The sequence below is a fragment of the Hyperoodon ampullatus genome (assembly GCF_949752795.1).
Source record: "Hyperoodon ampullatus genome assembly, chromosome: 2".
In the NCBI taxonomy this organism is placed as follows: domain Eukaryota; kingdom Metazoa; phylum Chordata; class Mammalia; order Artiodactyla; family Ziphiidae; genus Hyperoodon; species Hyperoodon ampullatus.
The window spans coordinates 106886133-106913984 of NC_136915.1; the positions used below are offsets into that span (position 1 = coordinate 106886133).

The 27852-nt window shown below is 47.1% G+C and overlaps 1 protein-coding gene across 1 annotated transcript in view; it reads left to right on the plus strand.

The window, feature by feature from the left end:
• Positions 1 to 9167: 9167 nt before the first annotated feature.
• Positions 9168 to 27852, plus strand: part of PHGDH (phosphoglycerate dehydrogenase) — a gene marked incomplete at its 5' end in the record, with an annotated part of 31740 nt that continues 13055 nt past the window's right edge. Inside the window, 5 exons of the mRNA XM_079697287.1 lie at positions 9168 to 9305; positions 15260 to 15411; positions 18262 to 18327; positions 21151 to 21205; positions 21294 to 21392. Of these exons, the coding sequence (XP_079553413.1) occupies positions 9168 to 9305; positions 15260 to 15411; positions 18262 to 18327; positions 21151 to 21205; positions 21294 to 21392 (510 nt within the window). The remainder of the gene's footprint in view (positions 9306 to 15259; positions 15412 to 18261; positions 18328 to 21150; positions 21206 to 21293; positions 21393 to 27852) is intronic.

Below are 27852 nucleotides of genomic sequence, written 5' to 3' on the forward strand. Positions count from 1 at the left end.
CAGTTTTTTTTCAACTTAATTGTGTGAGAGTGGGTGTAATTTTCTTCATATATCTTGTGCTTGGGGTTCAGTGAGCTTCTGAGCGTGTTGATTTATAGTTTCATCAAACTTGGAAAAATTTTTGGCCATTGCTACTTCAAGTGTTTTTTCTTTCCCCTGACCCCTCACCTCCCCTTTGGGGACTTCAGTAACATTTATATTAGACCACTTGAAGTTTTCTAACTACTCACTATTAATTTTTTCCCAGTCATAGTATCCTGTGTAATAGTTCATTTTGAGCAGTTTATATTGATATGTCTTCAAATTTACCAGTCTTTTCTTCTATAATGTCTAGTCTGCAGTTAATTCCATCCTGAGACTTTCTATCTCAAACATTGTAGTTTCCATCTCTAGAAATTTGATTTGACTCTTTTTATATCATCCATGTATGTACTTCACATGTTCAATCTTTCCTTTAGTTTTTTGAATATATGGAATACAGTTATCATACTTGTTTTTATGTCCTTGCCTTTTAATTCTGTCATCTGTGTCAAGTTCTGGGTTGTTGCCATTGACTGATTTTTCTCCTCGTTATGAGTAACGTGTTCCTGTTTCTTTGCTTGGTAATTTTAATTGAATTCTATACATTGCAAATTTTACCATCTTGCCTGCTGACTACTATTGTGTTTCTATACATATTCTCAAGTTGTTCTGGGAAGTGGTTAAGTTAATTGGGAACAGTTTGGTCCTTTCAGATATTTCTTTTAATCTCTGTTAGGCAAGACCAAAACAATGCTTAGTCTAGGGCTAATTTTTCCCTACTATTGAAGCAAGAAATGGGGAGTCTGCTATCTGGAAGAAAAATAAAATTAAATAAAATTAGAAGGGCCTGGAAAAAAGAAAGATTAACGCCTTGCAGTACAGTCAAGGTAAACTGCATAAATGGAGACTTTGAATTTGTATCTCATCTTATCCATGTATATTTGATTCTGAAATCTGCTGTGCACTGAGCTGTGGAAGTATGGACTCTTGGGCTTGAGGTATATGTTGAGGAAGCCTGACGTTGGAGCTCAGGTTTTGGGGGGAAAATGCTAAGGTTTTGGAGGGTGCTATGGACTGAATATTTATGTCCCCAACAAATTTGTGTGATTATTTGATTAATGCTTGTCACTCCCACTAGAAGTAAATTCCATGAAAGCTAGGGCCCTACAACTGCTGGATATGTTGTAGTTACTCAGTTATACAGTGTGTGTGGAAAGAATGAATGAGGAGTGGGGGTGGTGCACCCCTCCCCTCTCCCACCTCTGTCACCTGAGGGCACGGGAGCTCCATTCCCCTGTGACTCAGGATCACCTCCCTTAAATAGCTCCTTCAGATTTGCCTATAGTGCCACACTCCAATGGTTCAAAAGCCAGCTTTTTGAACTGGTTGGGGGATGATCAGCCCTTCATTTCTCTTCTCTTTCATCTCTGGCCTCAGGTACCCTTAATCAGCTAATTGCTCCAGGAAATAGATGATTAAGGAATGGGAAGGGAAAGGTGAGGAGGATTCTCTGGTCCTATCCATCCTGTCTCACTTTAGGCTTAACTAGAACAACCTAGGATGTTTGTTTGTTTTTATGTAAATTCCCTGGTTAATTAGAGGCAAGGGGGCAGGGAGACCATTAATGTCCCATCTACCCTTCCTATCTTTTAGAATTTCATTTTGTTTCTTTTAGAAAATTTTGTTCTTTTCATTTTGCATGGTTTCCAACTATATTAGTCTTCTATTGTTGCTGTAACAAATTGTCACACATTTGGTGGCTTAAAACAACACACATTTATTCTCCTAGAGTTCTAGAGTTCAGAATTCTGAAATCAGTTTCACTGGACCAAAGTCAAGGTGTCAGCAGGGCTGGTTCCTTCTGGAGGCTCTAGGGAGAATCTGTTTCCTTGCCTCTTCTAGTTTCTAGAGGCCACTTGCATTCCCGGCTTGTTGTCTCTTCCTCCATTTTCAAAGCACGTCACTCCAATCTCTGCTTCTACCATCACATGGCTTCTCTCTCACTCTGACTCTTCCTGGGTCCCTCTTATGAGGACCCTTGTGATCCACCCACTCAGATAACCCAGGATCATCTCCCTGCCTCAGACTCCTTAACCTAATTACATCTGCAAAGTCCCTTTTGCCATATGAGGTAACATTCACAGGTTCTGGTCTTTAGGATGTGGACATCTTGGGGGAACATTATCCTGCTACCACACTATGACTTTCATTTCTTGGTAAACACCGGTATCTTGGACAACTTTTCAGGCAACACAGAATCCCTGAGTTCTGCCTGTAGTCAATAGTTATAACATTCAAGGCTTTTGTGCTGCTGTTTCTAAATTGAATATGGTATTCTAGAAGTGGAAAGATCTTTAATTTCATTTTGAAAGATTTAAGGATGGCACAATTAGAAGTTTAACTAGAGATTTAAAGAAATGCTATAATCCCAACTTTACAATTTATTGCCCTGTGACTTTAAGTCACTTTTACTTCTCTAAATTGTAAAGCTGGGGAAAACACAGCAATGTGTCTCAGATTTATCATTCATAAAATGAGAATAGTGGTGCCTACTTCATAGAGTTGCTATGAGGATTTACTGAATTATATTTATCTAGCACTTAAAAATGATCAATAAATATTTGTATTATTACTGTGGCTATTTTGTATTTTATTACCATGTCTCACCCATGTAAACTATGGGTTTCTTATGTTAAAGAGAAAACTGCAGGCCCAAAATGACATCAGTGTGTTAAAGCCCATGATACCACACCTAAACTTAATATATGACTTAATAACAATTTCAACCTTCCCTAGAAATGTAATCTTAACCAACCAGTTTGGGACCAGGTTCTGGTCAGCACCAACGAGGTAATCTGTCCTGTGGGCCCTCTCCTTCTCCCTCTCCCTCCCCAAGAAGAAGCAATGTATGTGATAAAGATTATTGCTGGTCCCCAAAAGAAGATATCCTGGCCCCAGATAAACTTTTCTTTTCTTTTGCTAATGACTTCCTTGCCCGACTCTCTTTTCTATGGAATCCTTCCATTTTGCACCCCTCAGGAGAACCCTTCTAGTTGTTAGATGGGATATCGCTCATTTGTACATCGTTGAATAAAGGCAATTAGATCTTCAAGTTTATTTGGTTGAATTTTGTTTTTTTAACATTAGCAAGAGGTTCATGGAATACTGTAAGCCTTATGAATAGGCTTCAGGAGGCTCATTAGTCCTCAAAGCTATCTGCACAATTTAGGAGGTGAGAGGGTTTGTAGCTTTCATCAGATTCTTGTAGAGTTCAGTGACCTAAAGAGGTTTCGAGACATTGCAGTTGAAGATAAAGAGGGGAGAGCTTGAGATAGCAGAAGGAAGCCCTCTGACGACTAGACTCCCAAGGTAGTAGCTCAGGGTTCATTCTTGGGTCAATAAGTTTAAAAATTTGATTTTATCAGAGCCCCTAGTATTGATCAGAGTTTCAGAGATTCTCGCTAGCCTAACTCACAAGAGACCAGAGTATAAACCCGAAAGCTCCCGTGTTCGTGAATGGGGATTGCCTGCCTAGTGACTGCCATACCAGTTCCCTTGCGCCTGTCACTCATAGCTTTCCCCTGGTGACAGACGCCCTTCACAAAGCAGCCTTTTAGCTTCTGCCTGTTTCTCCTTTTGCTACAGGACTCAAAGATGATGGGATCTGCTGAGAAACAGATCCACCCAGTGGCCCCTTACTGGCATCAGGGTATCTGGAAAATAAAATAATTACTCAGAAAAATGGTAAGAAAAAGAGTTGCATAGTCAGCAGGGGTATTTTTATACAGACTATGATACTCTCTGATGAATTCTCTCTGTACCACATCAGAGTACACCTTACTAATGACCTTGGCGCTCCTGTCTGTCACATCCACTGTTTTCCTCTTTATCTCCTGGAACAGTGTTGGGTAAAAGCCAAGACTTGCCTCGAATCACCCTTTTGAACAAGCAGAATGGCCTTTCTATTAATATATTCCTTTCAGAAAAATTATAATACAATTGATTATATTACGAGTTTTTTTTCCCCTTAACATTCAATTGTATTTGGATGAAATAGTATTCTTCTTGCCTTCATTTGATCTGGTGGTTCCCCAAACTCCTATTTCAGGCATTTACCTTCTCTCAGGATGGCTTACTTTCTCAGGTGATTAAATTCATCCATTAGTCATTAATTCTTATTAGTTTCACTGACAGAGAGTTGCCTTTTCAAGTTCTGCGTGTACCTTACTGATTGGCTTCACGTGCCAAACAAGGGACCCACTTCTCTTCTAATCATGATCATCCTTGTATTTATTGTTATCATATCATCATCATCAAAACAACACTGTAAAAATGGGCTTTTTTGTGAGTTAAAATAGAGTGATCATTTTAAAGCTTAGATAATACTTGCCCCTTCTTATTAACTAATCCTTCAATGGTTTCCCGTCCTAGTTGGAGTAAAATCCAAACTCCTTACCATAGTGTCGTGGTCAACGATTGGTATTGCCAGCCTCTCTTCCAGTCCCCACTCCCCTTCTTTTGGTTCAGCACCCTGAATTTTTTAGGGGGGACCCACTTTTCTCACACTATTAGTGTACACTTCCGATGGAAAAAATCCTCTCCCTAGATCTGAAGTGGGTGCTTTCTCTAGGACTGGCCAGTCAGCAAGTCCCTTCCGCTGGCCACAGTGAATGGTTCAGGGACAGATACATGTTCCAAGTTGGCCCGATGAGGATCAGGTCTGGACATTTTGCAGCAACCATTGGAAGACTAGTGCAGTCTTCCAGGATGCTAAACTGCTAGAATATACAGCTGAATATTCTGTTCTTCACTCTCTGGTGACATTTATGCCACATCTTGCCTTTCTGGAAATGAAGCAAACCCAGAGGCAAACAGAGACAGGAGAGAGACACCGATTACCCGTGACACCATTTGAACTCATTTCTGTCTGCACTTGATCTTTTCAGAGACCTGAGTGATCCCTTTTTTCCCTCAGGCCAGTTTAAATGGTATTCTTTGCATCCACAAAAGTCCAGACTATTCCCATAGCCTGAATGGTCTGGCCCCCTGCTGACCTCCCCACCTCATCTCGGGCCCCATTCCCCCTTGTTCTCCCTACATGACAGGTGTTCGGACCTTCTGTCAGTTCCTAGAAAAAGCCATGCTCTTTCCCACCTGAGTGACTTTGTTCTTACTGTTCTCTTTCCCCCAGATGTTCTCCAGGGCTCTTCCTCCACTTTCAGATCTCAGCTTCAGGGCTGCCTCCTCAGAGGCTTTCCTGACTGTCCACTATAGACCAAATATGCAACACATGCTCTCACACACTGGACTGCAAGTTCCCTGAGGGCAGGGGCCTCGCGTGACTTGCTCAGTATCGTTATCCCAGAGCCTGGCACTGTGCCTGGCACACAGTAAGAGCTACCGAAATATTGGTGGGCAGGTCCCTCGAGTGCTCCTTCACTTGTTCTGCTTTTTGCTCTGTCTATAATTCTCTTTCCTTATTTCTTTGGATAATTGACTTCTTATTTCAGTCTCAACCCAAATATCATCTTCTTGGAAAGACCGTCCCCAATCATAGTGACTAAAATAGATGTCCCCTCACCCCAATCCTCTATCACATCACTCAGTTTCATATTTTTCATTGTACTTACACACTGAGATTATCTTTTAAAATTTTTCATCTATTTACTTATTTTCTCTCTTCAACATGAGCTCCATGAGGGCAGAGGTTGTGTTTGTCTCCTTCAAAGCTTCATTCCCAGCACCTTCAGCAGTGCCTGGCTTACAGTTTCCCAATAAATATATATTAACTGACTGAATGAATGAAAGCCAAGCAGTCATTTGTGTGCTCTGCCTTCTTTAATCCTCACAACAATCTTGCGAAATAAGCACTATCCCAGTGCTAGTCTCATATTACAGAGAAGAAAACGAAGTCTTACAGACGCAATGTAATTTGCCCATAGTCACATAATCAGTAATTGGAGAAGCTGGAATTCAAATCCAGATGTGCATATTCTACAGATGACAATTCATCGTCCACCTCTCAAAATATCTGTTTTATTATTCCCAAGGTGAGTTTGGAGATCGCAGCTGGGCTCCAAGTAGAAAAATGGGATTCCTACTCCTGGCTGCCCCTCGCGCATGGACCTTATCAGCCACAGGCAGAGCAGCTGGGCGGCTGGAGCTCCTGCACCCTCAAGTGCGTGGAGTGGGGCCTGCATTGGGGGGTTCAACACACACAAGGAAGCAGGAGAGTGCATGTTATTTTGTGGGCTTCCAGCTGCAAGAGAGAGAGCCAAGAAAGGGCTGACCTGGGCTGACACTCAACCTTTCCCCCAGACTCAGAATCAGATCAGGCTCTCTTCCCAAGGGGCTGGGGTCAGGGGAAGGGAGGGAGTGAGGGGTCTGGAGAGAAAGGCGGAACTCTTTTCCTAATACTTCCAAGAGGGCCAAAGTTCCTGTTTTACGGATGGAGGCAATAACGCAGAGAGAGAGAGAGAGAGAACATTTGCCCCACTCAGCCCACCATTATAATAGAAAACCCTGCGGGCTTCCCTGGTGGCGCAGTGGTTGAGAGTCCGCCTGCCGATGCAGGGTACACGGGTTCGTGCCCCGGTTTGGGATGATCCCACATGCTGCGGAGCGGCTGGGCCCGTGGGCCATGGCTGATGAGCCTGCGCGTCCGGAGCCTGTGCTCCGCAACGGGAGAGGCCACAACAGTGAGAGGCCCGCGTACCGCAAAAAAAAAAAAAAGAAAGAAAAGAAAAAGAAAACCCTGCAACTTACAATAGAAGTTGGAGATGGGGTGAAGGGTCGGGGTGGGTGGGATGGGGAGGGATATTATCTACATTAACAGTATCGGGGCCCAGCTCAGCCACAGCTCATTTAATCATATCGTTTCTAAAAATTGGCTCAGCACCTCTGTCCTACCTTTCCAGTCAAGTTTAAAGCTCTTCTCAGGACAAGGCCTTTCACTCCTGGCCCCTCTGCAGTCTCATCTGTTCCCCGGCACCTCCCACTGCTAGTGCCCCTGGAGAAGCCATTACGAGCATCTCGTAATTCTTCACGTCTCCAGGCTTTTGTAAATGTTATTTCTCCTCTACTTGGCTGTTTCCAGAGTGGCTGCCCTCAATGAACACCGAAGTGTCAGCTCAAAGGCAACCTTTCTAGAATCCTTCCTGCTGCCTCTGGTTTGTGCTGAGGGGTCTCCTTCTTGCTCCCAAAGCACTTTAGCACCTCTGTATTTATCCTTCAAATGTTGTTGTTCTGGGGAAAGGGATGTGACTTGTGCATCACCACACTCCGAGCGTTAAGCCACAGTACCTGACATATAGTAGGTGCTCGATAAATTAATTTTGAATGAAACGTCTTCTGAATCTCCAATATGGAAAACACTGTGCGAGGCACTATTAGAGGGATATAAAGTTGCACCTCTGATCCGGGGGGGAAATGTTCACATATATGTTGTACAAGGCACTGTGAGATAACTTGAGGACAATGCTATAGAAATTTAAGAGGAACATTTCTGACTTGCTTAGGGTAGAAATTTTTACACACCCTCCCTTCTACCTGGAAATGGACTCTTATCTGTTAACTATTTTCTTAATGGTGTTAGAAGTATCTTTTGTGTGTCATTTTGAAAGTAGGTGGGGCATAAATAATAAAGAAAGAAAATAATACCCAGGTGACAGGTGTGAAGGGCCTCTGGTTGTGAGTTCAACACCATCTGAGAAGTTTGACTTGGGGTAAAGGGGTGGGGTTACACTTTAGAGACAGTGGGCTTTAGATTCTACACTGAATGAAAGCAGAGGGTGAGTCCTGGAAGCGGGTGAGTGAAAGTGGTAACCAAAATGGGTGCTTCCCAAGTCGCTTCATTAGCCTCTGGGGCCAGGTCCACCATCTGCTTCCAGGACCCCCAGGGCTGCTGGGCACCTCCTGAGAGGAAGAGAAATGGAATACTCACGAGTGCTGGAATGTAGGACCAAGAAATCATCCAAACCAGTAAACAGGATAGCCAAATTATCTCCTTTCCCACTGGGAGCATTTGATCTAACTTCTGATTTGTGCCTAGGAATTATCTGTCCAAAGTTTTGTTACGTCAGAATATTGACATTGCATAGTTCTATAGGATAAGGATCTAGCACTTGAGTTTTGTGAATGGTTCAGCACAGCAGAACACAGCGGTTAACTGGGCCAGATATGTCTAAAACACTGAATTCTAATTCAGCTATAAGCATCCCTGATCCTAGGTGGCCTTAAATAATCCAAAATGGAATTTTCCAGTATTCGACAAGGTGGGGCATAGAAAAGCATGTTTGCTGTGGGGTTTCAACATAAAGGAGTTAGAGCTGGGATGTGCCTCCTTGGTCAATATATAAATTAGGCCAGACTGACATCTCATTTTCCTTTTCTTCTTTTTTTTAATAATCAGAGAGGAAGTAGAGGAAAAGGAGAATATTGAACTTGAACAAACATTTTGGCTGGTCCAAATGCACCAGGCCCTTGCTCTCTTTTAAGCTCATAATTCTCATCGCATCATTCATTTGGAAGTAATCACTGCTTTGTGAGGTCTCAGAAATGGTTTCCCACTGCTTTTTAATATTTAACTTTCCGTGTCTGTGTCTTTGGTACCCTCGGATGTTAGGCCACTAGAGGAAAGGGGTTATGTCTTTTTGATGTTCGAGCCTCTTCAGCATCCAGCACCGTGCCTTGCACATAGTAGGTGCATTCAATAAATGCTTGTTAAGGAATTAGTGAATGGGTCCTTAGGAGGAAAGAATGAAGATGAAACATTTCTCTCACGATGAGAACGAATATTTCTCAGTTTATTTCAGATATGAATCAGCTACTCAGTGTAAGTTGTGCTTCTGCATACTCACCAGGTGTAGAGAAATGCTTTGGCTGAGATTGAGAAATTCATCTCTGGAGAATAATATGGTGGGCGGGAATCTGAAAGCTCCGAACCGCGAGGAGGGGGCGGAGTCACAGAGAGTTGGAGCGTTTCTGTCCAATCAAAAGGAGACGGTAGGAGCAGGAGTGGGAGATAAGGGGGAGCGGGAGATCGCGAATCCTGCCCAGTTACACGAGCCAGCCAGCCGGAACAGCAGCTTCTCCGTTTAGGTGTTTCTGCCCAGGGAGAGCTGCCGATTCCGAGGCCGACTCCAGCAATGGCCTTTGCAAATCTACGGAAAGTGCTTATCAGTGATAGCCTGGACCCTTGCTGCCGGAAGATCCTGCAAGATGGAGGGCTGCAGGTGGTGGAGAAGCAGAACCTGAGCAAAGAGGAGCTGATAGCCGAGCTGCAGGTTAGGCGAGCGGGAGACAGACTAGGGCTGCGAGGCATCCTCCGCGGACACTGGCTGACCAATTCCGGCCCAGCGTGCCCCACCCTCACCCCCATCGCTGGTGTCAGTCTTGGGGTCTCCCGATATTGGGGGCTGGGAAGGGGGGAGGGAGAAGAAGGAGGGAGGAACAAAGGGCGGCAAGCTGCAGGATGCAAACTTTCCGTTCCGTTTGCAACCGCGTGTTTCACGTTGGCATGCCTCCCGCCAGGATTGCAAAGTGCTGGCTGCTTCAGTTGGTCCTGCAGGCTGCCCGCGGGATGCCAGCGCGGCTTCCCAGGGCCGTTGCGCTCAGTAGCCCTGGCAGCCCGGCGCCGCCCCTCCCCACCTCGCGCGGGGGCTCCGGGGGAGGGGCGCCAATGTGGCTTCCCTGCTTGGAGCTCAGGGACCGGCGATCCTTCCCCAGCCAAGCCCTGGCTCGCCCAGCCAAGTCCTGCTTTCCCTGGGGGGCCCCGGCGGAGTCCCAGCCTGTTCAGTGGCTGCTGGAGAAGCTGCAGGGAAGGCGGCCCGGCTGGAGCGGCAAACGCCATACCCGCCTTTCATCTGATGCAAGACTGCGGAGAGTTTTCACCGCCCCTCTGCCGCCTGGGAGCGCCCGGAGGAAAGAGGGGCGGGCGGGGGGCGCCCGAGATCTCCGCGCCGGCCACGCGGCAGTCGCCTCGGCCGCCGCTGTCCAGGCTTAGTCTCCGCCAGTGGGCTCGGCGGGGTCAGGAATGGCCAGATCGGACCAGATTCCGATCCTAAAGTCCCCAGGAAACGTATATTTCCTAGCAGATCTTTCTCAGGAACGTTATCACCGTTTGTGCAGTTTACTTCAAACCTTTCTCTAACTTGTTTGTAAAAATCCTGCGACGTTTGGTGGCCTCTTCCTGCCTTATAACATTTATTTCGTGAACTCTTCACTCCAGTTTCTGCACTTCTTACTTCTGTACTGTGCCCAGCGCCCAGGTGTCTCTACCCGACCCGTCCGGATGTATTCTCCCCTGCCCCCGAACCCCCACACCCCGCAGTGTAGCCTCCTACCAACTTCAACTAGTCTCAGCGCGGATCCACCCTCTCCAGTGTCCCTTAAATCAAGCCACAGAGGTGGCTACCGTTGCTTTAGCTGTGAGGCAATCGCATGGTCTTCATGACTGCCATTGTTATCTCCTGCTGTGTTTCTCCATGGAACCCCTGCCACTCTTCCCCCACCCCGTGGTACTACATTATGCCCCTGGCTTGTATGCAGAGAAGTTTCTGACTGGTCCCTGTCTTTTTTTTTTTTTTTTTTTTGGCTGCGTTGGGTCTTCCTTGCTCTGTGGGGGCTTCCTCTAGTTGGGGCCAGAGGGAGCTGCTCTTCGTTGTGGTGCTCCGGCTTCTTACTGCGTGGCTTCTGTTGTTGTGGATCGCGGGCTTCAGTAGCTGTGGCACGCAGACTCAGCAGTTGTGGGGCACGGGTTTAGTTGTCCGCGGCATGTGGAATCTTCCTGGGCCAGGGCTCGAACCCGTGTCCCCTGCATTGCCAGGTGGATTCTTAACCACTGCACCACCAGGGAAGTCCCTGGTCCCTGTCTTAAAGAAGCTTGTCAGCTAGTTAGGAACCTGGCCAACACACGGTGAGACAAGTGACCAGATGACACTTGAGTACTTGAGTGCTAAATGAGACCATCCGGCAGCCTAGCCTTTGCCTGCTCCACTGCGTTGCAAATGGAGAGAAGCGGGTGATCAGCCTGGACTCGGTGGGGACCAAGGGCTCAGGACGTGATCCTTGGACTACCCTAGGACTGGATGGGAAACAGGCACCTCACACTTGTCACCTCCTCTTTTGTGTAGATGGTATCAATGGCCTTGGCTCTGGGCAGTGGCCAGAAGGAAGTGGAGTGGTCTCTAGGTTCTCACCTCCACCAGACCGCCGGGTTGGGAAGAGTGGCCTGGACTTGGGGCTTTCCAGCTTTGTTATGGAAATTAAAATTCTGTACCCCGGGGGTAGGGTGGGTTGAGAGGGAGTGGTAAGTGTGGAATTGACTAGAATGGGAGGCCTTCGTCACTAGTGGAGGGTTTCCATGGTGTTGGGAGGTCGGCCGGGTGGGTGCTGGGAATCTGGGGCTGGAACTTGGAGGATGTTTTAAAGGCACTGAAAACTCCTGGCAGGAGAGGAGGGGTGTTTGTTGGCTACATTGTTGGGTGGTTTGGGAGTGCCCAGTCTTCATGTCTGTCTTTGTAAAAAACACTAGGTTCAGACTGCTGGTTAGTCTGCTTGGGCCACTGGAGGGTCCTCATATCCTCACTTGCCTCTTGTTATTCTGCGTGGAGAGGTGCCTGGGTTAGTGGCCCCTGCCCTCCCCTGTTTAAACCTTTTTAATACTGAAAGAAACTGGGGCCTATTGCCTGAACCAGGCCTGGCCTCCGTTTCCACTCCTTGGTATTCTGGGCAGGCACAATTTATTCTCTCTCACTCTGTGGTCAGGAAGTACAATCATCCTCCAGAACCATGCTTTTCAGACTTGAAGCAAGTCACAGCTCATTAGTGGGTAATGAAGTCCATTTAATGGGTCATGATTAGCATTTAAAAAAAAAATAAGAAATATCAGAGAGCAATGCAGATAGTAAGGCTAAGTATTGTGTCACGAAATTTGTTTCAATTATGTGTGTGTTTGTGGTGTGTGTGGTATATGAGTATAAAATCACAACTTAAACATGTGTTTCTTACTGTGGGTCTTAGTCAAAAGTTTGGAAAACACTGGCTTGGAATAATAAAGCATCTTGTTTGGAACTCAACAAAACTCTTACTTAGACTGTGTACCCCTCTTCTATCAGCAGATGTCACATCTTAAATAAGCCTAATATGCAGGAACATTTAAATCTTAGCATGTATCAGTGGCTTTTAAACTTTGACCATGGCCCACAATAGGAAATCCATTTTACCTTATAACTCACTATACACACACATATGTGTACACGCATACACTAAAGTTTCATGAAAGAATACCCTTACTAGATGTGTTGCTTTCTGATATTTTCTTCTGTTTCATTAACTAGCAATGCTGGTCAGAATCCTCTAAACCCATGCTGGTAATGCATTTAATTTACTGAAGCACCTTTATATCTTTATTTCAGAATTTGAAGAAAGGAAAAGAAGGGAATAAAGTTCAATGCAAGAGTCCATGTGTTGAAAGGCTCTTTTAAAATGCAAATTTCTAGCCTTTACACTAGGATTTGGTTTGCAAAAGTTAAATAACCATCTACTTAATCAGGATCACACATATTGTGCCAAACCTGCATTCTCTATAGCTGGGGAACATGATCTGGAGAGTTTCTCTGACTTCTCCTATGATGTAAGTCAGGAGCAGGAGCAATGCTAGAATCATCCCCAAGGCCAAGCCTGTTCTTGGGAAAGGAAGCATGTGTGAACTTGAGGAAAGTGAATGGGTTTCCACTGCTGAGTTTGCATAGTTTGTCCGGAACCGCCTTAAATCTAGCAGAACAGTGGCCTGTTGTTTTCCAGCTCTGAAGCAGCTGTGGGACTGGGAGTGGGGAGGAAACCCAAGTGTAAGAAAATGCCTGTTCCAGCCTGCATTCTTATACAGATAGAGCATGCACAAAGCAGAGAACAGTAGACAGCAGAGTGGGTGCAGTGTTGAGAGTCCCACTGCGGGAGTGCCAGAGAGGACCTTGGGGTGCTACAGAAGAAAGTTATAATCACTGCAAACTGCAGGGAAGACGTGGGCGGATTTGCAAAGGCCTGCGGTTTGCATAAGTAGAGGAGAGGAGTGGACTGCAGGGAGCCAAGCCTCTGAGGGATGACATGGGGCCCGAGAAGGGGACCGGGCCTGGAGTGCAGGGGTTTTGAGGACTCAGCAGGAGGTTGGTTGGTTGGCACACAGGCTCTCAGTAAATGCATGCTGATTGAATGAATTGTTTTTTTTTGTTTGTTTTTTTTTTGTTTTGCCACACCGTGTGGCTCAAGGTATCTTAGTTCCCCGACCAGGGATTGAACCCACGCCCTCAGCAGTGGAAGTGCAGAGTCCTAACCACTGGACCACCAGGGAATTCCCTTGAATGAATTAATTGATGATGTGTTTGAATGAACAGGAACAGGGGTAGTTGAGGGTGTAAAGGGTCTTGAAAGCCCGTGAACTCTGGCCACAGGAATGCCCGAATCATGTGGGACCAGCGCCTGCTGAATGGGAGTCTGCAAAGGCAGATTCCCACTTGGGATGGGTGAGCTCTGCATGTACATCTGTGCTGGTCTGACTGGAGGCTCTTCAGACTTCTTGGCTTCAGAGAAAGCTGGGACACACCCTTGAGGGAAAAGTAGAGAGAGGCTGCAGGATAAATCTCTGTAAGGGAGATCCTTCCACAAAGAGAGGTTGTGCTTGTTAAAGAAAAACGCCATGCTGTTTCTGGGCTTGTCCTCAGGGTCTGCAGGAATGGGGTGGACTCCTGGGGAGTCTGCATCCTCTTCTACAGCGGGTCTGTCCTGTGGGAAGCAGATTCCCAAGGTTTGCGGAAGGGCTGGCAGCTTTGGAGCGAGCATTCAAGGAGCATTCTATTCAGAACCACAGACACAAAAGGCTTGGAGTGCCCGTGAAGGGTCCTCCGTCCAGCTGTCTGTGGTCTGGCACAGCGCCCAGCCAGTGAGGATGCATGAAGCATTCACACCTCCAGAAAAGTAATTCTGCAGCCTCTCTTGAACAATCATCCCAGTGTTGAGAAGCCCTCCAGATCTAAATAGGCTGCAACGTAAGCTTCATTTCTCTTCTTCCATCCGTGGAGAGAAAAGAACTCTGTGCTCTCTCTGTGTGTAACTTGTCCAAACTGGTTCCAAGGCTCTGGGCTTGCACACAGTAAACACAGTGTGGGTCCTCGCCCTAGGAGCCAGATGCCCATGGCCTTTCTCTGTCTCCAGAACCCATGTGGTGGGGAGGGAAGAGAGAAGGTTCTCGTGGGATCCAGCTGGGTGCTCCACTGGGGAAATGCAGCGTGGCTTACAGGTGTCAGATCAGATGTGGGAGGGACCCCAGGGGCCATCTGTTCCAATGCTCTTATGTTACAGAAGGAGACCAGGGTTCGGGGTGACATGACTTGGTACAGTGTCCCAACTTGTCATTGCCAGCCCTAGGCCTAGAACCCCAGCCTGCTGGTTCCCAGCTTGCTGCTTGTGCAGTGACCCTTGCTGCTTGCTCACCAACCTGGGTCAGCCAGCTTGGGACAGAGTGTGTATTTGCTCAACTGCTCCATTTCCTGGGGATTCTCATTGGGTGTTTGGCCACAGTATCCTTTTTCTGCAGAAGATACCACTGGATTCTGGATGAGCCTAAGGAAGATTGTCCTGGGATCTGGCTTAGCCCAAGTAAAATGGCTATGATAAATCCAGAAAGTCTGATTTTTCACATAGGTATAGTCTTAGCCTTATATTGCCTGGTTTTCCAAGTAACTATGGACAAGTTTAATTATTTTCTCCCCTTCCCCTTACTTTGGTTTCTATTTTAGGAAATGTTTTTCCTAAACAATTTGTCTTTTATTCACTGCATTTATTCATCTATTGAGTGCCTTCTGTGTACCAGGCATAGGGGCTTACAAAGTAGAATCCAATCCCACCTCTTCCATCAGTAGCTCCGTGTCCAGTGGAGGAAGTGATGTCCATTGAGCGGGGCCAGATATCATGCCAGGCGTTGTACCTTCCTGTCTCATTTCTTCTTCACACACTTAAGGAGGCCGGAGCTCAGAGTCATAGCTTGTCAGGGCTGGAGATTGGATGTGAACCCAAGCTTGAGTGACAGCGGGGGCCTTCAGATGTATGTGCATAAACATGCCTTCCTTTCCTTGAATGGATCCAAAGTCAGCCAGCCTGCAGGAACTCCCACTTTGGACAGAAGGGCTTTACGAGGTCTCAAAGACCAACTCTGTGGATCCAGGTGTTTCTTCTTCTGCCTCAGGACTGCGAAGGCCTTATTGTCCGCTCGGCCACCAAGGTGACCTCTGATGTCATCAACGCAACCAAGAAGCTGCAGGTGGTGGGCCGGGCTGGCACGGGCGTGGACAATGTGGATCTGGAGGCTGCAACAAGGAAGGGCATCCTGGTCATGAAGTAAGTCGTGGAAGTGGTGGGGTGGTGGGGTGTGCGGCGACGGACCGTGAGGGGGAGGAAACACCTGTAGAGAAAGCTGGGTCCGAGTTAGAAGGGCTTCCAGGAGGCCGCCCGCTCCAGGCCAAGTCCAGACAGGGGGTCAACGCTCACAGCTTAGTGGTGCCCCGGGTTTTTTACACAGAGGCTCTCTTTGTAATCTCAAAATGCTTCACAAACCTGCCACCTAGATGCTTGCACGCCTGCAGCCTAGTTGGGGAATCAGAAGAAGGCTGGTGGATTTGTCTCAGTCCCTGCTTCAGCCCTGCCCTTCCCCCTCGGCTGTTTCATCTGGAGCCAGGTTCTGCTGGCTCTGCTTGACTATGGTCTGCCTTGTGCAGCTGTATAACCTTTGCTGGTAGACGGATTCTCCCATTCTCTCTCTTCCTCACTTCCCTGCACCCTTCTGGGGCCGGGAACCCAGTTTCTCTTTACTCCAGGGCCAAGAGGGAAGGGGTCCCCTTTAGAGCTGTTTTTGCAGAAACCCAGGGCAAAGGTCATGGCAGCATGCCAACGCTAGGCAACACTCATTTCTGTCTCCCGTCTGGCATGTAAGTGGTGTGGCAAGGTTAACCCCTTCCATTTCTCTGTCCTTGAGCCTTTCCTCTTCCCTCAGGAGCCTTGTTGTCCTCAAGACTTTCCCCTCCCTTCCCTCCACTTCCCTCCATAGGGTAGGGGTTAACCAACCCAATCGTCTGCCTGAGGTCAATATCCAACAGAAGAAATGTTAACCAATAACCCATCCTCCAATATTGCCCTGGACCCAGAGGCACCAGCCCCCTGGTCCCCACACCTCTTCCTGTATCCCATGTAGCCTGATCATTTGCTGGGCGAGACAGGAAGCCAGGTGTTCTTATGGAAAGACAGACTCTGAGAATCCTTTTTTTATTTTTTTATTTTTATTTATTTCCTTTTGAAAAGTTCTGGATTTTCAAGGGAAAGAAACAGTTTTTTTGGTCTACTTTATTTATTTATTTATTTATTTTTTTTATACAGCAGCTTCTTATTAGTCATCAATTTTATACACATCAATGTATACATGTCTGAGAATACTTTTATCTTAATTTTTAACTTTTTTAAAATAGGATCTCTTGACCTTTTTTCACCTTGTAACCTTCATTTCCAGAGAAGAAAAGACCCAGTAGAGGGAAAGGAGGGTGAACACGTGTGTTAATAAATTATTCTAAGAGCAACAAGAAAAAGCTTTGAGAAAAGAAAAATAGTTTCATGGGTATTATCTCTATTTTCCTTTCTGTAAGATGGGTAGAGTCAACATTACCCTATGATTTAACTTGTGAGGATGATTTCTCAGTGCAAAACTTGTTGAGAAATAGGAGGAAAAGTCAAACAGGAGGAGATAAAAATATTAGCTTTGCTACTGAAAAAAAGCCAGGTTGGGCAAATTGATAAAGGTCTGCGGGCAAGGGGCTGACCTCTGTATCTGTCATGGGTACAGCCTCGATAAAACTGATGGCATGAACCTAACACCACAGTGTAAAATCAATTATACTCCAATAAAAAATTTTTAAAAAAAGACTGATGGCATGGAACAGCAGGGATTTGTGCTTTCTGTAGGCAGGTAGATCCTAAAGTAAGAGCAGAGAGAGAAGGGCTGAGCCACACGTATCTCTCCCAATCTATTGAGATACTTCTCTGCCCCGGGAGAAGTGAGTTTGGGTAGAGAGATGAGTGTGCTTCTCGAATGGAGGTCCCTCCACAGGAAAACATAAAGCCAGGGCAAAGGGGTTTTCTTCCAGCCCTGGGGTTAGGGCAGGAGTACATCACAGAACCTAGGGCAGTGGCGTGGTGTTAGGGGTTTTCACTAAGAACAGGTAAGTTCAAAATGTTGGCAAGAATGTGGAGAAAAGGGAACCCTCGTACACTGTTGGTGGGAATGTAAATTGGTGCAGCCATTGTGGAGAACAGTTGGAGGTTCCTCAAAAAACTAAAAAAAGAACTACCACATGACCCAGCAATTTCACTCCTGGGTATATATCCAAAAAAACCAAAAATGCTAATTCTATAAGATAGGTGCACGCCACCATTCATAGCAGCATTATGTACAATTGCCAAGATATGGAAGCAACCTGAGTATCCATCGACAGATGAATGGATAAAGAAGATGTTTTATATATATATGTATATATATATATATATATATATATATATATATATATACATATATATACACACACATATACATATAATAGAATACTACTCAGGCATGAAAAGAATGAAATTTTGCCATTTGTATCCACATGGATGGTTTTGGAAGGCATTATGCTAAGTGAAATTAGTCAGACATAGAAAGACAAATACTGTATGTTATCACTTACATATGGAATCTAAAAAATACAGCAAACTAGTGAATATAACAAAAAAGAAACAGATTCACAGATATAGAGAGCAATCTAGTGGCTACCAGTGGGGAGAGGGAAGTGGGGAGGGGCAACATAGGGGTAGGGGGTTAAGAGGTACAAACTATTAGGTATAAATTAAGGTGTAAGGATATACTGTACAATGCAGCAAATATGGCCAATATTTTATGATAACTATAAATAGAGTGTAACCTTTAAAAATTGTGAATCACTATATTGTACACCTGTAACTTATATAATATTATACATCAACTATACTTCAATTTTTAAAAAAGTAAAAAAAAGAAACCCATAAAACTAAACAAAACAAACAAAAAGAACAGGAAAGCTTATGGAGTGGGAGAGAGAGCACAGCGTTCACTAGTCTTTCCACCAGGACAGGAGTGGGAATCCTGGGTCTGGCTGACTGATGTCCCCCATCTTTTTCCATCTTTAGCACCCCCAGTGGGAACAGCCTCAGCGCTGCGGAGCTCACCTGTGGGATGATCATGTGCCTGGCCAGGTAAGTCCCTGACTTCTGAGCAGAGTCACTCTCTGTGGTCTGTCAATTATTATGACTCCCTAAGCAAACTGACCCCAAGAAACTTAGAAACACTTCAGCTTGGTGACATGCAGGCTGATAAGAACCTTCAAGACCGTCAGTCCTCAACTGAACATTCGTTACACTGGTTCTGGCACACCAAGGTCAGGTGGCTTCTCAGGTTGTTTGCAAACACACAAGATGTGCACGAATCTTACTGTGTTGGGTGGTAAAATGACTGTATGAACACTGCTGTTAAACAGGCAGTGGGTCAGTGGGAAGGGCAAGGAGCCAGTGGGAGGTCGGAAAGATGCTCTGGGTCCCTTTGCAGATCCACGGATCCTTAAACCAAGGAACCCAGGCAGCCAGGACCCCTCACGTCACTACTCAGGCCTGAAACCTTCTGGGGCTGAGAAATGATTCCTTTCCCTTCTCAAGACCTGTTCTCCTCCCTGCTGGGAGAGGATCTGGGGAAGTTCACCTTTGTTCTAACTCTTCCCCAAGATTTCTACCTGAGATCTTAGGTATTCACTAATATTCACTGGTCAGTGAAGAGGAGAGGAGGTTGGAGAAAGGGAAGAACAGGGAGAATTGCACAGCAGAAGGGACCCAGCCCAGAAGGGGTCCCTAAGCTGGCTGTTTGGATCTCCCAGAACATCTGGAGAACCGTTGAGGCCTGATGCCCTGGTGTCACTTGTGCTATTAAATTCAGTGGTGTTTTTTTTTTGTTTGTTTTTTGGGGGGGGGTGAGAGAGCGACCCCAGTGCAGCTTTCTAATTCTCTCACTTTTTTTTCTGGAGGTGGTGTTTCCCTTGCGAGTCAGGAATAATCTTCCTCCTATTCCAAGACCAGCTTTACTTTAAGGAGTAGGCAAAGTGGTATGACTTAGGGGAAGCGCCCTGTCGCCAGCCACTCATCATGACCTCACTCATTGTCAAAACCAAGAAAGAGGCACCCTATGAGAAGGAATCACCTGTCTCTCATAACCCCTGTGTGCTGGTTTAATCAGACCGCTTTCCCAGCAGGGCAGTGGTAGAGGGGGTGGGAAGTGTGCACAGTAAAGTTGAGAGCATTGGGCCATGTGGGTAGAGAGCAGGCCTGAATGGGCCTCACGGTAGGGGACTTTGAACAGATTTTGCCTGTTCCTGAGGTGCTGGAGAAGAACAAGGGCACGGAAAGAAAGAGAGGGGAATACAACAAATGTAGATTTCACCGTTGGGCCTGCTTTATTTTCTCTTGTAAGTCAGGCTGGCCTCCATATAATTCTTGGGAGGTCCCTTGCCCATGTCATGGTCTTCCCCAGCCTGGCCTGGTGGGGATCCCGAGATGTTGAAACCTGGAGAGGCACCACGGCCAGCTGGATGGAGCACCCAGAGGGAGGGTGTGAGGGCTTCCTGTGCTCCGTGGTGCTGCACGCACATCTCTTAGATGGCACCTTGCAGTCAGGTGGGCAGAGGTCGGGAGGCCAGAGCTGGGGGCTCTGTCTCGCTGGGTCAGAGGCATCTGATCTGGCTGGATTTGCTGAGGGCGGAGCACTTCCTCAAGGCAAGTCATTGTCCTAAATGACATTCCTGAAATGAGGCCCCATGGGCCAGAGCAGTGAGATGGAGCTTCTTCCATGAACTTGTTATGTAAGCTTTGCTGAGTGTACCCATGAGTTCACGGGACTCTGATCGTTGAACAGATTCCCATCAACCTCACCCTCAGATGGAAGTCTGTGTCCTGGTGACGTGTAGACAGGAAAGAATGCTTTTTATAAGAAGTCGGTGAAGTGGAAATACAGGAAGAGTTATCTTGGAATCTCTTCTCTCCCACGCACGCAGACATGCACACACCTCTGAATTTTGTGGCCGGCAGGAACGCCTGCATTTAAATACTTAGGAGGCTAACTGGTGGGGATGTCTTCCTTGGCTTTGAATCCATTCCGCTACTTTTAGTTGAGTGATGCTGGGCGAGGTATCTAAACCCCAGTGGACACACCCCACCTCCATGCAGTGGTGAGTATTAAATGAGCTGATGTTTAAACCTTGTTTCTTGTCTCTTCCTTTCTAGCTTCTGGAGAAGCCTGGAGGGCCATGTCCCACATGACACATCTTACCCTCTGACCTCTCACATTGCCCTAACTTCCTTTGTCCTCTCCAGAAAACACATAGAGACTCAGACCTCCCTGTTGACCAATAGGAGGAGATAAGCTGTGGAGTGTGTGTGTGCGTGCGTGTGTGTGTGTGTGTGTGTGTGGTGGGACAGGAGGTTGTGTGGTCGTTGGAAGTGTCTGGACTACACCATCCACCCACCCCAGTCTAGCCTAACTCTCAAGGGAGAATAAGTATTCAGCTGTCCCTTGATACAGTGTAAGATGTTGTAGGTTATGGCTCTGGATGGAATAGGAAAATGGAAATTCTTGAATTTCTGGAACATTTGATGTTATCAAAATCCACCAATACCCCATTTCATTATCCCTATAAACCCTGGAGGATTAGCTATTGCTTTTTACATGCCCAGAGTCACTCAGGCTGATACTCAGGCTGATTCTCCAGCCGCTGAGATGGACTCAGAACCTCCTCCCAGACACCTAGCTGGAGACAAATCCCAGGGCTCCAAGTCAGGTCTTGCCAAGGGTTTCCCCCTGCTACCCTCCCTTGACCATCCTCGGTGTTTCTGAACCTAAGCCCCCTAGACCCAGCTTGAGCTTGGTTCCCTGGGGGGATGCCCGGCAGAAATAGTGGCTGTGCAGACCTCACATTGCGCCTCCTTCCTGGGCTGGCAGGGTCTGGGTGGGCCCGCTGACTTTGTCTGTCCTTGCAGACAGATTCCCCAGGCAACGGCTTCCATGAAAGATGGCAAATGGGAACGGAAGAAGGTGAGTAGCCGGCTTTGCCTCACCCCACCTGGCTGGGTGCCCGACGTCCACTCTGGGTGCTGACTTCCACTTCTTCGCCTGTTTGCAGTTCATGGGAACAGAGCTGAATGGAAAGATCCTAGGAATTCTTGGCCTGGGCAGAATTGGGAGAGAGGTGGCCACCCGGATGCAATCCTTTGGGATGAAGGTAAGAGGTCACCAGACCACTTTGATGTGGGGCTTCCCATAGCAATTTTGGAGGAGGCAGCTTTGCTTGAGAGAAGCTAAAGGATTCGCCCTAGGAGGGCCTGACGCCCCCTTTAGAGCTCCTGAATGAATGGGTGGCAAAGCCAGGGAGGGAGGGAACATTGGCCTGCTGATCTAGACCCTTGAATTCAACATCTGGGAAAGCTTGGTGGAGGTCCTTCAGCTCTGGGGTGAGTAATTGCCTTGAGTTCCCATGGAGCTGAGAGGGGTCTTGTATCCTGCCCTTCCTTTCCTCCCCTTCTGCGAGGGCCTCCTTGTTTTGATGCTTCTGTCTTCTGTGATAATTCAGAAAACAGGAGCAAATTTTTTTTTTTTTTTGGCGGTACGCGGGCCTCTCACTGTTGTGGCCTCTCCCGTTGCGGAGCACAGGCTCCGGACGCGCAGGCTCAGCGGCCATGGCTCACGGGCCCAGCCGCTCCGCGGCATGTGGGATCTTCCCGGACCGGGGCACGAGCCCGTGTCCCCTGCATTGGCAGGCGGACTCTCAACCACTGCGCCACCAGGGAAGCCCAGGAGCAAATTTTTAACCTTAAAACAGAGCAATTGTCCATCCGTCTTCTAGCTCCCCTCCATAGTCCAGAAGAGATTGAAAGGTGCTTGCCTATACGCTGTGAAATGATCGTGGAGCCCATGGTGGCCAGGAGACCTCACACATCTCTCAGAAATCATCCCTGACCCCCGCTGCCCACCAGGTCTCTCTCTTATCCTATCTATGCTGGGAGCTCAGTAGTTCTTCTGGTTAAGGGAGGGTTGTCATCAGTAGCAGGGCCACCCCCAGCCCCCGGGGCCAATCCAGGAGACCTTGCCGAGGCGGGAGGCCATTTAGCCAAGAGAGGAAGCCCACAAGACTGCCCAGGTGGGCCAGAGCGGTGTGGCAGCTGGGTCGGCTGGTGGCCATCTCCATGTTTCCTGTGACTGTTAAGGGAGGGATTGTGGGTTCAAACTGCAGCCAGGAAAGCTTTAGTTAAACATTAAGGAAAATGGTTTTGAAAATCAGATCATTTCAGTTCTAGAAAAAGTTACATAGAGCTGCTATGGAATTGTCCCTTTTCCCCTTGTTCCTTCCTTTCCGTATGTCCCTCCCACCTTCATTGTTAGAAGAGACTTTATAGATTAACCCTTAATTTTATGTCGACCTCTGGAGTTTGTAAGTTTTTGCTAAGGGCTCGCAGTAAATGGCCGATGGACAAGAGCCAGGTGGGCATCCCATTGTACCACAATCCACATCTTCTCTCCCCTGCCTCTACTTCCCACACTATTAATTGAAGTCAGCGAGCGAGACATCGTTTTGAAGCCTCCACACTGGGAAGGGCGGGGACATTTTTCTGGCTCCCTGTGAGAAGTGGGTGTGGCCCAGCAGGATCCATTGATCATGGAAACAAACAAAAGCCACATCCTTTTTATTATTATTATTATTAATTTTTTTTTTGCGTTACGAGGGCCTCTCACTGTTGTGGCCTCTCCCGTTGCGGAGCACAGGCTCCGGACGCGCAGGCCCAGCGGCCATGGCTCACGGGCCCAGCCGCTCCGCAGCATGTGGGATCTTCCCGGGCCGGGGCACGAACCTGCGTCCCCTGCATCGGCAGGTGGACTCCCAACAACTGCGCCACCAGGGAAGCCCCAAAGCCATGTCCTTTGTGCAGGGGTGATGAGGTGCCATAAGCCACAGGGAGCACTTTCTCCTTTTTCCTCATTTGGGAGGGTCAAGGTAAAGGTTCAGCTCATGAAAAATTCTGATCATCTAAAAGCAGGGGTCAGGGTGAAGTAAAACTCGGGGCACAGGTAACCAAACAGGTGAGCGTTTCATTGATGATGCAGTGACTTTGGGATGGTTGCCAGGCCCAGCAGCCATTCTGTCACGTGCACTCCCCTTCCTCATGGTGCCACAGCACACCAGGCTCTTCTAGCTCAGGAACACTCATTGTCAAGGACTTGAGACTTTGGCAGTGACTTAAGTCAGACAAGAAGTCCCACCTCATGTCTTGAATAATTGAAGTGATGGATAAGATAAGCTTGTCTATTCCTTTGGTACCACTCAGCTACTTAACTGCTGCCAGGGCTGCTTCCTAGAGGCACAGAGGGATGTAGGACCTTGAGCATCAGCAGTGGAAGTGACTGACAGGGCCCAGCTCAGAGATGCCTGGAGCCTGGTTCTGAGTGTTAATCTGTGTCTCTGGCACAACACTCACCACATGCCCACATGTTTTATTCCCAGCATGGTTTTGAGGATGTGGGTGCCTTTTTTGTGTGTTGCAGCATGTAGCTGCTTCGCTGGGGGTTTCTTCTGTCCATATGTCTCTGGAGGGTTACTCTAGACTGTCTTGCTTCTGGGACATGCTCTTTGAAAACCCGGAACACACCTTGGGATATCCCCCCAACCCAAGCCCCTCAAGAGCAGCCTGGCTCTGGTCCTTTCCCACTGGCCCAAGTGGTGTCTCTTTGTGCTCAGCTGCTCACTTTGACCCAGCTCCTTAACATGTTTCCAGGTCCCAACACATTCTTTTTTGTTTTTGCGGTACACGGGCCTCTCACTGCTGTGGCGTCTCCCATTGCGGAGCACAGGCTCCGGATGCGCAGGCTCAGCGGCCATGGCTCACGGGCCCAGCCGCTCCGCGGCATGTGGGATCTTCCCGGACCGGGGCAGGAACCCATGTCCCCTGCATCAGCAGGCGGACTCTCAACCACTGTGCCACTAGGGAAGCCCCCAACACATTCTTAATCTCGTCTCAGGGCAGCAGATCACTGACCTGCATCATCTGAACCTTGGTTCATGTTCAAGCAGTTGTGGAGAGCAAGATTTTCTAAAGGGCAGGGAAGGAAGATTCTTGAACAAATTGTAAAAGAGATGATTTATCAGCATCCAAACAGGATGCTGCCTGATTAGCATTTACGAAACACAAGTTGTTTCAAACAAGTCTTGGTCTCTCTTTGGAAATCAGTATTAAACTGGTAATATCATGGGACTCCCTAGATGTCCTATATCTTGACTATTTAAAATTATATTGTATTCATGTAATAAGTCAGTGCATTCTCATAAAAACTGAAATATAGATAAAGGTGTCCTAGATGACCATACCAATCAGAGTTTCCTCACAGGTAACGTCGGTTTGATCTGTGTCATCTCAGAATTTTTCTATGCATTTATATGGAATGCATACAGTTGTATGCCTATAGAGGAATTCTATTTCTAGAGAGAATGGAATATTGTGCATGTTGTTAAGATAAAAACGTATGTCTTGGAATAAATAGATTTACCATATTTTAAAACTGTTGCATGGAATTTCTTTGTAGGGATAAATTGTTTTTATTTGACTATTCCCTGAGTGATGGACATTTAGATTGTTTGCAGATGTAGACTTTAGCAAGCGTTGGTGAGGTCTTTCATGATACCCTTGGGGTTAAGATGGAGACTGTGAGCGTGGTGCTAAGGGTTTAGTAACTGGTTGAAAGATGGATCCGACTCAGTCTGTAGGGAGATTGTACAGGATGGTGCAGGGCCCTGCCTTGTCCACCATTCTCATCAACAGCCTGGATGATGTGTCATTTGTGGATGACAGGAAGCAAGGAGAAAAGTAGTTAATACTTAAAAGTGCAGAATCAGGTCCTAAAAGACATTCAAAGTCTATAGTTGGGCACTCTAATAGAAACTTTGTTTGGGATACATCAGTGCTCTACATATGAGCCTCCAGAGCAACTAGACTTGGGTGTAGAGGTGAGTATAAGAGGCTTTTTCTAGGGAAGGAGGCCTTTGTTTGACAACAGTGCAGTGTGGTTAACAGTGAGTGATATGATTGGTAGAAAAGTTTATGTGACTTTTGGCAGCATTAAAAGACGTATGACATTCAGAGCAAGGGAGGTGACATTCTTCATGCTGTGTACTGATCAGCCCCTGTGTGAGTATTTGAGCAGTCAAAGACCCCAAGTTCTGGGAGACTGTGAAAGCTTTGGAGACAGAGGGTGATGGCGAGGGAGCTCATGTCTGTGTTTCCTAAGAAAGGGCTGAAGGCACTGGGGTCACTGAACCCATCGAGACTTGGGAGTCATAGTGGAGGCCTTCAAAGAGCTAAACAGAAGTCCTATAGAAGAGTCACGCTCTCTAAGAAGTAGATCCAGGGAGGACCACTAGGTGTAAGCTGGAGGGGCAGAGCTACAGAGCTGGCCCCCAATGGAATGACTGGTCTCAAGAGAGAGTGAGTCCCGCATCTCTGCAGATATACCTGCAAGACCGGATAACCACTTGGCCAGCATGTGAAGAGGGGGTGTGAACATAGACGCAGATGCCCTGTGAGCCCTGATGTCTGTGAACATCCATCATCCCAATGGGCTACCACTTTCTTTAAACTGTGAAATGGTCCTGGCAGTGAGTTTACTGTGTGGTCCTAGGCAATGGTGTCAAATTATTAAGGACTGGGTTTGTTACAGTAACTTGGGAGAACAACCTCATTAAAGACATAGAGTAGACCAGTAGTTGTAGGGGACACTTTGAGTAGTTCTGACGGGGCTGGCTCGGGCGAAATAGCAAAGCTTGTACAGGTTATCTTTATCATCCTCTTCTCTCCTGGCACCTGGGGTCTTATCCTGTTCCTGATCTGTCACCAGGCTGTTAATCATTAATTAGGCTGCTAATGGACAACTATTATCTGACCCTCTCTAAGGTATCAGGATTTAAACTATCCGAAACTACTCTTCGGATAGTTTCATTTTGTTACAAGGAAAGTGTTTTGGTGAAAAGTGTGTGCAGAAAAAAAATGTAACAGATGAAATCATGGTTTTCCCCGTTCTTCCAACATGCCCAGGGAAAATGTCCTCCCTAAGCAAACCGGACTGTGAAAGTGAGGAACCATTCATGGCTTTCTCTTGTGTGACTGAACAAGTATCAAAACAGATGGACGGTTTTCATTTTCACCAATACTAAAAAGTGTAGCTCATGCAGAACCTCTGTCTACCATTCTTGCTCCAAGTGACAACAATACCTGCTCTTCTAGGGTCATGGAACTCCTCCAGACTGGGGAAGTCTCAGCTCCTACATTATGAGCCCCAGTATTACTGAGCCTACTTGGCCTCATTTTGAGTTTATACTTCAACATAATACTTTCAGATATATGGTGGTTGGGTGAAAACTATTTCCCTGGTAAAACTGTTACTTTTATAAATGTGTAGAATAAAAGCTATTAAATAGTTAAAAAAAAAAAAGGGCTCCCCTTCATATCACAGAAGCTGTAAGGAGAAACCTTCTTGGGCTCAGATACTGGGGGTGGACCACCCCTTTCCCTTCCTTTCTTTGTGACTGTCTGGTCACTTAAGGAAGGGGGAGCTTAGCCAGGTGCGGATCGGTGGGGGAAGAGCCCACTTATTCCAGCACAGGCCTAGAAGGAGCCTTAGAGCAGCTGCTGTCTTTGCTTTGAGCCACAGGTGCAGATGTGGGTTTCAGGATAATTCTGACAGCCTGCAGCCTGCTGGTGTCATTTGGGTCTTACACTCTGTTATGTTCTTTCTGCTTGAAACTTTTTCTCAATAGTGTTGCTGGATAACAGGTTATAACTCTGGAGGCTCAACTCATCCAAGCTGGCCTGTCCCCTAGAATGGGTCAACAGGCCCCAGCCAGCCAGGGGCTGAGCCTTGCACTTTCTTTTTAGGGTTTTCTGTGAGGAGCAGACCAGCATCTCTTAACAGTTTCTTTGTGGTCAGTGTTGTGATGAGTCTGACGTTAGCCCAGAGGGATGGACATTGAACCCGAGGCACCAGTTGTCACCGATTCTTTCAGGTCCTGCTAATATTTACTGTGATCTGCTCTGTTAGATACTGTGCTTACAATGACCCTCTGGGGTCAATATTATTACCCCAGTTTTACAGATAAGGAAACTGAGGCCCGGGGAGGTTATGTGATACGCTCAAGATAATAGGACGAGTAAGGGGTGGAGTCCAGCTCAGACTCTGGGCCTCCTGAGTTCCAATCTGGTGCTCTTTGCCCCACTCCACCACCGCCATCTTTATTCCTGATCCCTGCTCGTTATCAGTCCCTGCCCCGTGTCCCTGTGCTCAGCCATTCGTAGGACAGGCAGCTGCCATCTCAGTCTTGTACCTGGGATTCCTACTGCCCTAGAGCAGTGATGTTCAAATATTTTCAGATATAGAATAAGGACCTGGGGTATGGGCCCAGAAAGGGAGCAGGTGGTGGGGCTCTGGGTCTTCACCTCTGCACCTTTGAATCAATCTGGTTTTATACTGAGTTTCTGTGTAAGATTTCATCGTGTTGGAGGACAGCACCAATGCTAAGCCCGAAGACTGGCTCTGGGGTAGAGAGAGGGCATGACCATTAGGCTCCCCTGTTGGAGCCCCTTTACGTTGGAGGCCTCCTTGCTCTCCTCCGTCCACGGTCAGCCAGGGGACCAGAGCAGCAT